At 50.5% G+C, this 16,592-nt stretch overlaps 1 protein-coding gene across 1 annotated transcript in view; it reads left to right on the top strand.

Moving 5' to 3' along the window:
* The window catches only part of GABRA5 (gamma-aminobutyric acid type A receptor alpha5 subunit), a 72,198-nt gene extending 55,857 nt beyond the window's left edge, over positions 1-16,341 (top strand). Inside the window, exons 7-10 of the mRNA XM_008058150.2 lie at positions 6,655-6,798; positions 9,651-9,803; positions 11,651-11,862; positions 15,068-16,341. Of these exons, the coding sequence (XP_008056341.1) occupies positions 6,655-6,798; positions 9,651-9,803; positions 11,651-11,862; positions 15,068-15,367 (809 nt within the window). The 3' untranslated portion in view covers positions 15,368-16,341. The remainder of the gene's footprint in view (positions 1-6,654; positions 6,799-9,650; positions 9,804-11,650; positions 11,863-15,067) is intronic.
* The last annotated feature ends 251 nt before the right edge of the window (positions 16,342-16,592 follow it).

Raw genomic sequence — 16,592 nt, 5'->3', positions numbered from 1 at the left:
ACTCTCTGCCCTAAGACTGGCCCAGCAACGACTCCATAGGATTCTGCAAGGAATGGACTTTGGGCAGTGATGAGAGTGTTGCTTCATCAGCACCAGGCAGATGTGCAGTGTGTTCATTCCACACACTGACCCCTTTACCTCCCAGTTGATCTGGGCAAGGAAAAGGGTGTGACCAAACCCCACTGATCTCACTTACACTGTGGAATTAAAGCAGAGAGATTGGGTACCCAGTGGGCCACTAGAGAGAATACACCATTATCTATTCATGTTTTGCAATCGTTTCTTGTCTTCATTGTGCAACTGTCAGGCCCTGGTTTTTATCACAGGAGGCCGAGGAGGTCACACAGGGGCTGTGAGATGAGGTCTCGTGCTGCAGTTGCTCTGCTCATGCCCACCCAGGCTTTAAAAGATAGAGGGAGGCTAGATATAGGGGTTCAGAGAACTCAAGTTCTGAACATTTTCAGGTCATAAAAATTTCAATTACTTGTTAGAATCTAATCTGGTTTTCCTCAATGTCGTAAATACCAGAGTCTGACAGATTTTCCACTAGGTTTTTGGCAACCCCACAGTGTCTCAAGGCAGCCTGCAGCATCAGATAATCAGGCACTCACAAATTGTGTTTGCTTTTGACCGACAATTAGAAGGCAAATTCAAGCAGACCTTTCCTAAGACTAGATTTGACGCCAAGTGAGGATTCTCTCCGATGCACGGCTTCGTTCATCACAGCTACTGTTTGCAGGGTGCTTCCTGTGAGTCAACGGTAGGTGAGCACTCAGCGTGCACACTTGGCACTCACAGAAGCTCTAGGAGATGGGAGTTCTTGCCCGCCAATCTAAAGATCGGAAAATAGAGGCTTAGCACTCAAAGAAGGTGCTCAAGGTCATTCAGGTGGTGAACGTCAGGCTCACACCCCCTTACTTCTTTCATAGTCAGCCAAAAAACCCACGGCTTCTCAAAGGTTTTCCAAATAGTGCCATCATCACCTCCCACCCAGGACTTGCAAGGCTGGGAGAGGACAGGCAGGGTCAACCAGAGGAAGCCTCGGTGAAGATGGTGACGGATTCCCAAGTCCACTGGAAATGTTTCCAGCCTTCTTGCCACTCTGCTGCCGCAAGGACAAGCCTCATGTCTTCCTGAGCTCTGAATCATGACAGACAGTGGTGCTGCAAATCTGATTGCCTGGTTTACTGCTGTCCGGCAAAAGATGGAATGCCACACTGCTGACACACAAGAAGAATGTAGTGTTGGTAGCTAAACGACTGAGCTGAAACACACATGAGCATCACTTATTCCCAACCATAACGTGATGAGGAGAGCAGGATTCAGCCACATGGCTTCTTGCTGGTGTTCTAATGCTGTTAATGTCATCAATAGCAGCAGGTCATTAAATACTCGCTAACAGTTGGAGAAGCAAGATTGCATGCCTGATGATACATCGTATGGCACTCTACGATTTAGGTAACTTTTATCTCCTTACAATTACTGTTTTATTGGATCCTTACTGTAAAATAAGTATTGTCATCCAATCCTTGTCCTTCAACAATGGAGAAAGGGTCCTGGACTTGGGCTTAGTGAGGTGGCGGGTCACAGAATCAGCTTCCACCCTGGCTGGTTGTCCCTACAGTCCTCCCTGCCAGCAGCACACAGACGCATGTCCCTGGTCAACATGCCACTCATCCCCAGAGCTGGAGGAAGAGCCACAGTGACTGTGCCATGCCCACCCCTGGTGTGGGGGTGTGGGTGGGGCCAGCACCCAGGCCGGGCGGGCCAACCCAGCCTTACATCCCCCTACCTCAGCAGCTCCAAGACTCTAGGCTGCTCTACTCCTGCTGCATCTTGCTGTCTTCACTTGGTCTCCCTCCGAGATCCCAGGCCTCTCGCTGCATCTTTTTATCCTCACTCAGCCTCCCTCCAGGCCTCTGGAGGAGGCAGCTGCACCGTGGCCTCTGCCACTCCCCAGAGCACTATGGACTTGAAGGCTGCCCTCTCCTCTGCACCTCTGAGCTCCCCACCCCTTTCCCTTTTTTCCTTGAGCAGGTTTGTCACTGAGCATGCACTCATGAGGAAAGCATTTTCTGTGCTCTGCTTGCTCTTTAGAGGAATGTCTGCATTACCAGATGCTGCTTGATTCCCAGAACGGTTCCAGGCCCCACGACCTACTGCCCCAAGCTCTGAACTCATTTGTGAGCTTCTGGATTCATGTTTCCCACCCTACTGACATCTTCCAAGAGTGTGGGGGCCCATCTTCCTTCTCTGGGCTGGAGGTCAGACTCACAGTTCCCCTTGGATTAGGGAAGGAGATGGGCATTGTGAATGGGATGGCTACAGCCCTCTGCACAGCACAGGCTGACGTCCCAGTGCAAAGCAAGCGAACCAGGAAGGAAGTGCTGGCAGGTGCACTGAACAACAGGACAGAACCTTCCCGAGCCAGGCTGGAGACAGCGGGAAGCAAGGTGACCTCACTAGATCTCCCACTCCTGTACTGTGGCAGCTCAGCCCAAGTCCAGCGTGGCTGCTCTGTGAAAATCCATATCTGGGTGCCATGGCCCTTCATATCCAGAGCTTTGCAACATTTACACAAAAGGAAAAGACAGGGCTCTCATGTCGTGTGGAACTTGGAGCCTGCAGAGTTGCAGGAAATGCCTGGCAGAGCCTGTGACCAGGCATTCAGAAGCCGCTTGCCAAGGAGGAGAGCAGCATCAGTCCCCCGTCCCTGGAGCTGCGTGGAGAGAAGGGACATCACAACACTTGCCTCGGGGGCGCCCGGGGCTATCCCTGTGAACGCCCACATCTACGTCAGCTAAGCGCAAAACCAGAAGGGCTTGCTAGTTACAAAACCAACTTGACCGGAATGCCACTCAGCATCCACCTGCAGTGTGTGCGTGGCTCCTGGGGGCGCTCACCAGGCGCTCTATAGGGCTTTCCCTGTTTGTTCTCTAGAGTACCTAACTCGCATGCAGATCAATACCTGGCTCAGGTCCCAGGTCATATTCCCCGGGTTCCGACCCTCCCTATCTGGCAGTGTTCTCAGTTGGCCTCTCATGTGACTGTCCTCTGGGCAGGATGCACAGGCTACTGAAGAGAGTGGGGAAGAGCACACATCTGGGGAGAACACATGGCAAAAAAACGTGTGGGAATTTAGGCAGAAAGTTAAACAACTCCATTCAAAGATATTTCAACATGGAAAACATGAACACCAGAGGAGACACATTGTGTCCATGATTAAAAGACTCCACATCTGTTGCCATGTTTCCCCAGGTCATAACCTGTAACCTGTGAATCCCATTCAGGTTCAGTATAAATTGCATGAAGGTTTTTAAATGAGTCCTGACGAACTGCCTCTAACATGCAAGTGGGTGAATGGAGGGCCAGGATTAGCCAGAACCCCTGAAGAAGAGAAGGGGAGAGCCTTGCCTTACCACATTGGGTGCTTCCCTGGAGTGTGCATCAGGACAAAGACTGAGATGGAAGTAGGGTTAGAAAGAGGGAGCAGAACAGAGGCCCAGGGTGGAGGAAGCCTGTCCATGGTAGACCCTTGCCTGGCAGAGCAGCAGGCCCTGATGTGTGTCTAGAGGTGCACAGCTTGACAACAGTGTGGCCACACCTGAATGCCATGTGGAAAAACAACACCATCAGCTCTGGAAGTTCCAGAGTGTTCATAGAAGACATCTCCAGGGAAGAAACCTTGACCGGGAAAGACGGTCAATTTTTGTGTCATGGGAAGGAATAAGACGGGAACAGTAAACTATGATGAAATTTTGATAAATTTAACTATGTTACAATATATATGTTTCTAAAAAAAATCCACTATGTCCAAAGAGAATTAGCCACACACTTGAATATTTTTGCAACATGTGGAGCAAAAAAATAGGTGTATGAGAACTTATAAAGAAAACGCAGGAGTCAAACAGACCTAGAAAACACAAACAAATTTCACAGAAGACTAACAGGCAAAGCCAAACAGCGAGCCATTTAGTGATCTTGCCCTGAACAAACAATGGCAGCATAAAATTCAGAAAGTAAATTTTGCGGCGAGGAAAGTGAGTTCTTGGTGAGTCATTCCAGAGGGGGGCTTGTCTTTGCTCCATACAAGCTTTGTCACTTTACTTCAAAATTATGTCTATTGTGAAAAATAACATGATACAAGTGAAAAAAAGTACAGTTAAATGAAGTGTGCTTTTTAAACTGTTACCAATACTTCTTGCACCGAAAACAGGAATAAGAGTAGGGATGCACATTGGTAAAGAGACACCCGCACTTTGTGTAAGAATCTTGTTCAGGAGACCCTCTGCTTCTCCCTGCGCGGACCTTTGCCTGGAGACTCAGCAGGACAGCCACTGCAGCCCCCACTGAGGGTCGTCCTGGCACATCCCAGGAGGGAGGCTGCCCTGAGAGCTCTTTCCGGCTCAAGCTCCAGATGTCCCTCCCATGAGGGCACACGGCTCTGCTGCACCTAGCGTCAGAGTCATTCCCTGCAGACACAGCCAGGACGAAAGCATACAGCGTGCTCTGGCGCAGGGCTGACCTGGCATCAGTGGGGTTCAAGGGTGGGCCAAGGACAGGAGCAGGTATGCCACTTGTCTCCAGGGGCCTGAAGAGACAGCAGGAACACACCAGCTCCCGCCTGGGTGCTCTGGTTGGATCCCGTGACCCCTCAGCTATCACTGCAGCCCATGACACAGGCCCCACTCATTGGCCGCAGCCTGATCTTGGCTCGTCCCTCCTTATCCCTTCTGACACTATACCCTGAGCGCTCTGGAAAGCTCTGCCCCGCCCCCTCTTTTTGTCACCAGCGCTCACTCTTAGGGTGACCTCCCGGTTCAGAGGCCACCCACTCCTCAGTGACATCTGCATGCCCTGCATGCTGGGGACCGCTTTGTGAACTCCAGCCCTGCACAGCCAGGGTCTGCTCAGTGCCCCAAGCAGACCCCGTGCAAGCTGTGCTTGACCCAAAGCTGGGGCTGCCTGGGTCCTGCCTTCCCAGTCAGTACAGACAATCCCCAGATGCCCAGACCCGTGTCCTTCCACTCTAGCTCATAGCCAGCTCCTGTCAGACAAGCTTTGCCTTAAAAATGTGTTCCCAGTTTCTCCTCTCTCCCCTACTTCCCACCACCTCTCACTTGGATTATTATGTTACTGCGCGTCCATTTCTGTCCCTTTCCCACCTGCATCCTGCTGCAGTGACGGGATTTACAACATAAATTAGCATATGTCACTTATTTGCTTAAACCCCTCTCCAGGGTTTCCTGGGCTCACTCAGAAGAAACTTCCAGAGCCTTAAAATGGCCCTAAGACTCGCTTTATCTGGCCCTCCCTCCACCCTCTTCGCTGTCCAGCCTCCCTGCCTGCTGGCTGCTCTGGGCATCTGGGCATGCTGCACCCCAGAGCCTCTGCATCTGTGCCCCCCTTGTCTGGGGCAGTCTGCAGCCACACCAGCTGCGCACATCCCTCAGGTCTCTAGGGTCCTCCCATTCAGTTGTGCCTCATTCCTCATTTCAGCTTGTGTTTCTCCACCACACTTGCTGCCGTCTCGCGTCACATGCCATGTCTGTCTCCTCTACAGCGTGAGTTTCTGGAGGAGAAGGACTTCTTTTTGTTCTCTATCCTCCCTGTCCTAATTTTCTATTGACCCCGTGATGAATAATCACAAACCTAGCAGTTGAAAGCAACATGTCTGCTGTTTCACAGTTCTACAGGCGGGAGTCCTGGGGCCTTGGCCTGGTTCTTTGCACTGGGTCCACGGGGACAAAATCTCAGCATGGCCAGGCCACATTGGTGGCCCCAGGGGTGAATCTGCTTCCCGACTCCCTCAGGTCTTTGGCAGATTCCTTTCCCAGTGGCTGTGGGTGGAGGTCTCTGGATTCTTGCTGGCTGGCTGTCTTCTGGGGGTGTTCCCAGCTCTAGAGGCTACCTAACCCCCTTGGCTTATGGCCCTCCTTGTCCCATCTTCAAGCCAGCAGTGGTGAGTGAAGCCTTTCTTCATGAAAAATTTTGAGGGTCCAAGTGATTAGATGGAACCCCCGGGAGATCTTGAATAGTCTCCTGATGTTAAGGTCCATAACCTTAATTCTGCCTGCACAGTGCCTTTTCCTACCAAGGTAACATAGCCACAGGTGTGACACCAGGGAGCAGGCTCTGCCCACCATGCCAGCCTTCCCCCAGGACAGTGTGGACAGCAGAGCCTGCTGCAGAGTGGAAGGTTGGAGCAGGGAATGGGGCTGGGCTGCTTCGAGTACTCCACACATACACATCTTGATGCAGGCCAGGTAGTAGCCACAGCCTCTAGACGCAGGTACTGTTACTTCCTCGTGCTATGGATGAAGGGACTGAGGCACAGAGAATTAGTGACTTGCCAAAGTCAGGACTGGAGGGGACACAGGTGCTCCAGAGAGCCTGTGCCGTGGCTTGCTTTGCCGGTGTGCACTCTGCAGAGAAGACATGCACCGAGAAGCACGGGGACGGCTCTGAGTGCCCAGGAATAGGGAACTTGGACCGCAGTGGCATCTGCCCTTGCCTGACCAGCCGTTGCCCTCTTTGGGTCTTTTAACTTTCCAATCTCCTCCACCTTCCCTGTTGCTTCTTGAATGCACATCTTTGCACCTTCCAGGCAGGAATGACTTAGTGCTTACGTCTCTCCCTGCCCCTCCCACACAGATGCGTATCCTAATTCTGAAGTTGTCTACGTGTGGACCAATGGCTCCACCAAGTCTGTGGTGGTGGCAGAAGACGGCTCCAGACTAAACCAGTACCACCTGATGGGGCAGACGGTGGGCACGGAGAACATCAGCACCAGCACAGGTGAGGGCTGTGCTGCCAGGGACACAGAGAATATGCAGCGGGGGGGTGTCCCAGCCAAGCACACTGTCCTGGCTGCACTCTCCTTGGTGACATGGCCACAGCTGTGTGAGTGCTGACCGGAAGGAGTCCTCCGCTCCTCCCCACCCAGCGCTCCCTGCAGCTGCACACAGAGGCACCAGCTGTGGTGGCGGCAGCATTAAGGGTGAGGCCAGATGTTAATCTGCAGTGCATTTGCCACCGTGGGAGGAGGGACTGCCCAGAAGCCGCCTGCACCTGCTTACGTAACTCCCCTGCCCCAAGCTCCAAGACACATGGGCAATCTCTTTGAGAAAGGTAGACAGCTTCCTAAATACACCAGTTCCCTGCCCCCCTGCTTCCTGCTCTGAACACTGCAGAGATTTCGCTGGGGTTGGCGTGGGCAGGCACCACGGAGCTGCACACACTGAAGGGCTGGGCAGGACCAAAAAGGAAGCGGAGCACAGCCACCCGAGAACGCTGGTGGGGCCTGCAAGGGCAACGCAGCACAAACCCAGCCTACTGCCTCGACACAGAGTTGGTGGGGCGTCTGCAGGAACAGGTAGTGGTCCACCTCGGAGCCTGCAAACTGTGTGACCATGTGACAGGCTCAGCCCTTGCTGTCAAGATCCCCGGCCAGTGCTGTGAGTGGGAAGTGGGGAATATTTTCGGCCTCCAAAGTGTCTCCACAGCAGAGGAAAGAAGGCTAGAAGGAGGGAGGGAGACCTGAGGTCAGAAAAAGCCCCAAGCCTCAGAGCATATCCTCAGGGGAGTCCCTGGTGAGTGTGGCTGGCTGTGAACACCTGCACCCTTGCAGCTGCCAGAGCACAGGGGACATGAGCTGTGTGGCTGTCCCACAGGCACACACTTAGTCAGGGCCCTCCCTAGGCCTAGGCTTGGCACCCATGAGGCTGTGAGCACCTGGGAGGACAGCTTTGGCATTTGGTTACCACGACAAAGGGAAAGGCAGAGGAAACGGGCCAGTTTTATGCAAACGAGGGGAAGGTGGTGTGGCACAGACATGGGTAAAGAATTCTGGTGCTCACACAGGATACTGGAATTTGGAGTTGTTTCATATAGTTTCTTGAGATTTTATAACTGGGTTTTCTACCTCTATTTGCATTCTGAAAAAGACTATCTTTTTTTTTTTTGAGTTGGCGTCTCACTCTGTCGCCCAGACTGGAGTGTAGTGGCCGCTCCCAGCCACCGCAGCCTCGACCTGCTGGGCTCTGGCGATCCTTCCGCCTCAGCCTTCCACGTAGCTGGAACTACAGGCACGCGCTACCACGCCCAGCTAATTTTTTTTGATTTATTGTAGAGATGAGGTCTCGCCTGACCAGGCGAATCTCGAACCTGCGGGCTCAGGCAATCCACTCACCTCAGCCTCCCAAAGGCGTGGGATTACAGGCTGAGCCACCGAGCCCGACTGAAAAAAGACTGTCTTAAAAAAAAATACCTGCTTTTGCTACTAAAAATTAAGGCAAAATGGAAAGAACAACCACTATTGCCACCAAAGGAATTAGGGGAGTCACTTCGATTTCTACTGTGAAGAAATAGAACAGCATTTCATGTTCAGGTGCTGAGAGGCAGAATTGGATCTTTGGTGGAAACTCCGTCCTTGCTCTGAGCATATACCTTCCCCCATCCCCATTTCTCTGGGGTTGGGCCTGCTCTCACCTGCCTTGGGCTACTAAGAAGAGCACCCAGCTACCACTGGGTTTCAAACACTGCTGAGAATTTGGGTTGCTTTTCTGCAAGAGGGTATATTTTACCCTGCTTGATTTGTATGGCTCCCCCACTGTTTTGAGTCAAGGCTCCAGGAAGCCTCTGCGGCTGGCCTCATGAGCGGGGGAGCTTCGGCCCCAACAGTGAGACCTGCAGCTGTGCTGTTGGCCACCAGAGTCCTAGCACTTTGGCTGTGCAGCTGGCAGACCATTCCCTGCAGGTGAGCCCCCTGGTAGGTCCCAGGCCTATTCTCACGTTGGCAGTACAGCCTGGCTCCCTGTCCATACTACTCGCTCCTTACACTGCGGCCAAAGGTCTGCCAGTCAGCTCAACTCGACCTCCACCTCCTCTTCACCCAGGGAGATACAAATTCAAGAAGCAGGAAGCCTGGCCCAGCAGGCTTCACACCCTCCAACCCTCAACCCCCTAACCCACAGCTTCTTACCAGTTCACCATCAGGACGGCATCGTTCTCTGCAATGAACGGGAGGTCCCCTCTGGCCTCCCATATAGCCAGGCAGATCCAAAGAAGGCACTGGGGCATGGCCAGGGAAATGCCTCCAATCTCAGAGAAAACAGAGGACACCTGTCTCTGAGAGGAGGCAGAAGGCATGAGATGCCAGGATCCAGGGCCTCCTGAGCCAGTCTTCATGCTCCAACCGGGACGGGGACAGCACAGGGCCTGCCACCTGGGCAGAGTGCTTGCCCCGCTTCCCTGGAACCTCGGAAGGAATCTGGAAGTACTCTGTCCACCACCGCAGGACCGTGATATCCTGTGTTGCAGCTGGGAGGCTAAATCCTGAAATCCTGATTGCAGTAGCAGGCGAGGGGGCTGGTGGGAGAGAGGCAGATTGTGACTGGGGATTAGTAAAACACACAAATCTGATTTTCCCCAGGAAGAGCAACCATCAGCTCCTCAGAGGCCGAGAGTCAAAGGACTCAGTCCTCTCCATAACCTGCATCATCCATGTGAAGCAGGAAGGGGAGCAGAGAGGGTGGTCCAGGTGGGAGAGGGGTGAAGGGGCTCCTGGTGATCCCCCCGTCCAGCGCACAGGAGCTGCTGGCAGGTCTGGGAGACTGGGGTCTGATGCCTGTTCATTTGCTTGTGTGTAGGTGAATATACCATCATGACAGCACATTTTCACCTGAAAAGGAAGATCGGCTACTTCGTCATCCAGACCTATCTTCCATGCATAATGACCGTGATCTTATCCCAGGTGTCCTTCTGGCTGAACCGAGAATCCGTCCCAGCCAGGACTGTTTTTGGTGAGTGTCCCAAAGCCGGGCCTGGACACTGGTGTTTTGTGACCGACCTTCACCACCCAAAGTAGCAATGACAAGCACCACAGAAATTCCTGTGTAGCCTGGGAAGCAAACTGACCTACTAGTTAAGCATTTAATGTTAAGGATTATGATTTAGGATTTCTTTCGGAAGGAGAGTTTAGCACATGATGTATTTGAGAGTTCTTTTCATTATTAAAAGCTTTTTTGTGAGCTTTGAAATTGTCAACATCTATCTGTTTTATGTGACATTCGCCATGCAGATTGAGTATCCCTCATCCAAAATGCTTGGGACCAGAAGTGTTTCGTATTCAGACCTTTCCGGATTTTGGAATGTTTGCATTACATGGGTTGAACCTCCCTAACCCCAAAATCTGAAATGAGCTCCAGTGAGCATTCTTTTTGGGCATCGCATTGACGCTCAAAATGTTTTGGATTTTGGAGCACTTGGTATCTAGTTTTTGGATTAGAGACACTCAACCTGCAGCATTTTCATAGTTCTCATAAAATCTACTCTGAACGTTCTCAGACAGCTTTCTTTGAAATGTGCATGCTGCCTTAAAATTAATCACCAGCCGGGCTTGGTGGCTCGGCCTGTAATCCTGCGCCTTTGGGAGGCTGAGGTGAGTGGGTTGCCTGAGCCTGCGGGTGCGAGACCCACCTGGGCAGCAAGACCTCATCTCTACAATAAATCAAAAAATCAGCCGGGCATGGTAGCGCCTGCCTACTGTAATTCCAGCTACTCGGAAGGTTGAGGTGGAAGGATCGCCGGAGCCCAGCAGGTCGAGGCTATGGTGGCTGGGAATGGCCACTGCACTCCAGTCTGAGCGACAGAGTGAGACTCCAACTCAAAAAAAAAAAAAGAATGGGGGGAGGGGACACAGTTTGGCTGATAGCAAGTGAATTACATCCACATTCCCCCACACAGGTGCCCTCTCATGTAGACAAAACTGCCTTGAGAAAATAGGCAGGGTTGGCCCATGGAAGCTACAAGGGCTGGGAGAGACCCGCAGACGTGGATCCCGACAGAAATAGCTCATTTCATCCACTGGCTGGAGAGTTTGGGCACATTGCTAAATATTTTCAAAGCTTCAGGCTCCCACCTGCAAAATGGGGTTAGTGTTACCCAGCAAGACTGTAGCCTAGATCAGTGTCAGACACTCAGCAGATGCCCGTACTCTGCCGGCCCTAAAGGTGCGCCTTTCTCCAAGGGTTCTGATCTTGCTGTTAGTTGCTGCTGAGCTTCTCCAGAGACCACTGGCACCTTGCACAGCAGCCTCCAGGAGACATCACTCCCTCTTGGAGATGGGGATTCTGATACAGCACTCTATTGTACCGCAGCCCTTCCAAGTCTGCAGGTTTGATTAAGCTTTGTGAAGAGAGGCTGTCTTGTTTAACTGTGGGAGCCCGCTGCTTACGAGGTATGTAGGGAATCTGTGTGAAGCATTTCACTGATGGCCTGAATGTGATTCTCCACTGAATCTCGCTCTGGTGCCACCAATGCACACTCCTCATTCCCACATCTTTGTTGAGCACCAGCCATTTTCCAGGCTTGGCTCAAGGTAGCCAGGACCCAGAACAGACCCAAATCACTGCCCTTCTCCATTCATCGTCTACAAGGATAGAGACAAGATAAATAAAATAAGCATCTTCTAAATGCTATGAACATGTTAACGGTTATAAAAACAGTAACAAGGTAGGTGCAGGCTGGGATTCAAATGGCTGGTTCCTTTCGTGCCTTTGCCTCGTACCTTCAAGGGTGTGGTATGGGACCCCTGGTGCCGGTACTGATCCATTTTCTTTCTCCGTTCCGCCCCTGCCTGGCCCTGCAGGAGTCACCACGGTGCTGACCATGACGACCCTCAGCATCAGTGCCAGGAACTCCCTGCCCAAGGTGGCCTATGCGACTGCCATGGACTGGTTCATAGCAGTGTGCTATGCCTTTGTCTTCTCTGCGCTGATCGAGTTTGCCACGGTCAACTACTTCACCAAGAGAGGATGGGCCTGGGATGGCAAAAAAGCCTTGGAAGCGGCCAAGATCAAGGTACTGACTCTGTTTCTTTTCTTTCTTTCTTTCACATTGATTCTGTGATCAAGCAGAAGACAAGGTGTTTCTCCTCCCTACTCCCCCCAGCCCCCCCAAATAATCCTTCTCCTATGTCCAAGGTCCTTATGAAGTCTTACTTAAAACAGGTCACTTCTCTAATTCATTTTGAAGCACAAACTTCATTCCAGCAAAAGGTCTGCTGGCTTGGCCTTGTTTATATTCAAACCTGCCTCTTCGGGGTGGATTTGCCTTGTTTTTAATTCTGATAGCTACTCTTCAGCTTGTTTCTAGATCAGTCAGGAGGCAGTGTGTCCGGTGTCTTCTGCAGGCCAATGTTCAGCTCGTGAAGAGGCGCTGATCTCATGGGAACAATCCTCTGCCACCCAGCTCTGCCACAGAGTGACTTGCTTCCTCACCCTGTGTGTGTACGTTGTTGGGAAATTGCAGCTCTGGTCAAAGCAATTAATTATCGAGTACTTAAAGGGCAATTGTGTGCCTAAATCTTAGGAACATTTGAAGAAAAAAGTCATACAAACAGCCAGACTACATTATTTCCTTGGGGAGATGAGAATAACATACATAGAATGTAAGGCAGCATGTGATGAACAGCTAATTGCACCACACATAAAATAGATAAACAGACCCTCCATACTGAGAGAAGCAGTCACAGCCATCAGGGCAGTCCCGAGTGTGCATCTTCATCTGTTCTCTGGAAAACCAGAGTGACGGGAGTCCTGGAAGGCACTGAAGAGACCTGGAATGACATGTCCTGGCCTCTCACCCAGGGCGGCAAGCTGGTTCCACTGAGGACTCTGGCACTGGCTCTGCTTTGGGAACTCAGCTGGGAATTACCCGTAGCCCGCACCCGCTCTTGGGATTTGACTTGCTGTTCCCTCTCCTGTGACTTGACTTTGCACACCTGCCCCCCACCCCTTCCCAGTGCCAGGAGTCCCCTGATCTCTAGTTTCAGCCACGAAAGCTCCCCTTCCAAGTCTAGCTCCCCCAGGGGAGGAAGGCCTCACCAGAACCATTCTGGACCCTCTCAAGAAAGGAGGGAGGGACAAGCAGCAGGAAAGGAGTTGACAAGTAGGAGCCACGTGTGTGGGTGTGTTCTGGGGCCTGGGAGGTGGGACAGAAGCAGCAGACTGACTGCACTGGGCAATAGGTGGAGAGCAGAGAAGCATTGTAGGTACAGAGTGTCCTCTGGCTGTGGAGGTTCTTGGCAGAAGTGTTTGGACGTGTTCCTGCAGATCAGGGCACCACGGAGGGTGCTGTGGGGAGAGGAGAGAGGATGGAGTCTGGGGAGCAGGACTTCCCACCCCCCAGCTCTGGGCAGCTTCAAGGCACGTGTCTGCTCCCTGCCTGGGCTACAGGTGGTCACATGATGTGGACTGTAAGCTGCTACCTCAAGTAAGGGAGCAGCTGGGCGTCCCTGGCATTCATGGTGCTCGTGTCTGTGAGTCTAGGAGGAGTGTGAAGCCTGGGGTAAACGGAGCAACCCGGAATGCTGTTGGTGTTGTAGACTGCATCACCATGACCGGCAGCTGCCATATCCATACTCAGCCTCCACTGTGGCCGATCTCATTGCTCCATCTGGAGGGAGGGGCAAGGATGCAGGCGACCTGTGCTATCTGATCCCACACTAGCAGAGATCCAGAATCGGCAGTGTGCCTCAGTCTGTCTGAGGACCATGTGTTGTTCCCAGAAGGCTGTGGCACTGGTGATTCCACCCCCGTTGCCGGAAGGCTCTGTGGTGGGAACCATCTGCGGGCATCCGGTTGTGCATCGCACTGCAGACACACTGTGAGCGTGAGCAAGCCTGATGTCAACCTACTCCAGCAAACTGCTCCTGGGAAGTTGGAAGGACTGTGTTCACCATTCTTCTATGTTGGGATCTCTAGAAATAAGCACTGGGTCAGAGTTTAGGGTGCACTTCAGTTCTTAGGGGTTATATTTGGAAAAGAAAGAGGAAGAAGTGAGACTCTCTGGAGGAATACGTTGATCCAGCCCAGTGAAGCGTAGGCCCACCCGCCAGGGAACTCTGGAGCAGACGTCCTGGGCAGAATTGCTGCTAGTCAGGGGACATGACCAGGACTTTGTAATCTTGTCTCGCTGGTCCCTAGATGTGGCTGGCTTCCCCAGGAGGGGTGTGACTCTGGCCAGGCAGCCTTCTGCAACTGAGGCTGCCCCTAAAGAACTGACACCTGGCCATACTTCCCACAGCAAGGCAGCAAGTCTGTCCTGGGTGGGGATACAGGGCCGCCTGCCCATGTCTATGACTTGTCCACTGTGGCTGTCCCCTCCAACTGCTCATCCCTCCGCAGTAAAAACACACGCTGCTATGACAGAGCAGTGTCTTCTGAATGCTTGCTTGTTTGCTGGCTCCGCCCAGAGGTGAGACCTCCTGCAGGAGGTCATACTTAATGGGTGCCTAATGGGCCAGCACAGTCGTGGGGATTTCAGACCTCCATGCTCCCGAGGTATGGTTCCTCAGCCTCCTCATGGTGCCCCCCGGTGGCCCTTGTGCCCCTGCTCCTGCCGGCACTTGCTCTCCCTGACCTGTTTCTAGCTGTCCCCTGTCTCCCTGCACTCTGCTTGGCTATTTTCCATATTGCTTTCTGTCTTTTCCGTATTTTTAATGGCTGATATATTTTCCTTGTCATCCTGTTTTCCAGTTTTCATTTAATGAGACTATATCACTTTGGTAATGGAACAGAGTTTTTTCCAAAATGCTATTATGCATAAGGAATGTTACAGTGATAGCCTGTCTGCTATTCACATTTAGCTATGCTTGTCATCACCATCTGTCTTTCACCCCTCTCTCCATCTATCCATCCAAGCACCCAAGTTTAATCCACCCATCTATCTCTCTTATTTTTTGATGCATTCCAAAATAAGTTCACGGAGGAGAGCCCTCTGCCAGGGGTAAACAGGTGTTTTCTTATCTCTTATCTTTTAAATTATGATGCTATTTTAATAGCGTTTCAAACAAAACTAAAACACACACTGTTTTGAAAGCATGTATATGTGATAAAGCTAAAATAAAGTAGGGAAATACTAATGCTTAAAATCTTTTTGGTTTTTTCCTAATTTAACAGTATTTTTCATCAACATAGTTTTAACTATATTTTTTTAAAGGCTTATTTTTTCTGAGGGATGCACCTTTAGAACTCTGTTTTTGCATTCTGATTCTATATTGCAGAAAAAGCGTGAACTTATACTAAATAAGTCAGCAAATGCTTTTACGACTGGGAAGATGACCCATGCCCCAAACATCCCAAAGGAACAGACCCCGGCGGGGACCTCGAACGTGGCTTCAGTCTCAGTCAAACCTACCGAGGAGAAGACTTCTGAAAGCAAAAAGACTTACAACAGCATCAGCAAGATTGACAAAATGTCCCGGATCATATTCCCAGTCTTGTTTGGCACCTTCAACTTGGTTTACTGGGCAACGTATTTGAATAGGGAGCCGGTGATCAAAGGAGCTGCCTCTTCAAAGTAGCCTAGCACTTGCAACCTCCACGAGAGCCATACCTCCAGCGACATGGTACCGAGGAGCGCTTGGGCGCGGAGGACTCTCCGCATCTGGGGCATATCTTTCAGGAAAATTTTTGCATGTTTAATAATATGTACAAATAATATTGCCTTGATGTTTCTACATGTAACTTCAGATGTTTCAAAGATGTCACATTGATAAAGCAAACAACTTTCTAGAAAAATGGAAGACGATGACTGACACTCAGATGCTCAGTCTCTTGCACTGATAGTTTACAAACAAGATAAGTATATTTTTAACTGCTCCAGGTGTTACCTAACAATGTTTTTTATACTTCAAATGTCATTTCATACAAATTTTCCCAGCAAATAAATATTTTAGGAAATGCTCCATGATTATTACGTGACCAACTATTGCAAGAAACAGAGATCACAAAGAGCACATTTTTCATGATGAGGAAACTTGGATAATTATGTACAAAATGAATTGCCTTTGATAATTCTTACTGTTCTGAAACTAAGAAAGTACTGCATGACCTTACATGAAGAAATAGAATAGACAAACATTTATGCAAATTTAATAACAAATATATAGTATGTTAGATTACCAGATGAAATATTACCCTAGGGAAAAATTTAGTTGCTTAAAAATTCTTGTTTTTTTTTGAAAGGAAACTTATCTCCCACCCAACCCCACAACTCCCTCTAACTGAACAATAACCAGGAAGGAAAAGGAAATGTCAAAATGAAAAGTGGTTTGGCGACATTGTGGGCTCTTGGCCCGTGCGTTCGCTGTCTCTGAAACATTGCTCACCCCTCCCTGCAGCCAGCGTGTAGTGCTTCAGTGGTGAGAAGTTGTAATTGAGTTCCTTTCCATTTTACTTCCTTGGATGTATGTACTTCATGATCGACGTACTGCTGTTAGCTTTTGTATATGAATCTTAAACGTTCATTAAAAAATAAAAAATGAATTGATCTTTATGAGCTTATATCATTTCTTAAAAACAATTTCATATTTGGGGCCAGACACAGTATCTCATGTCTGTAATCCCAAGCACTTAGGGAGCCCAAGGCAGGGGGATCGCTTGAGTTTGGGAGATCAAGAGGCTGTAGTGAGTTCTGGTTGCACCATTGCACTCCAGTCTGGGTTACAGACTGAGACAAAATTTATATTTTGTTTTAATAATTTCCTGAAAATGACATAAAAGGAGCTCATCATGAAATTTATTGGA

Source organism: Carlito syrichta, unplaced genomic scaffold, assembly GCF_000164805.1.
Source record: "Carlito syrichta isolate Samal-C Ts95f unplaced genomic scaffold, Tarsius_syrichta-2.0.1 Scaffold303231, whole genome shotgun sequence".
In the NCBI taxonomy this organism is placed as follows: domain Eukaryota; kingdom Metazoa; phylum Chordata; class Mammalia; order Primates; family Tarsiidae; genus Carlito; species Carlito syrichta.
This window is presented reverse-complemented; position numbering and strand designations above follow the sequence as displayed.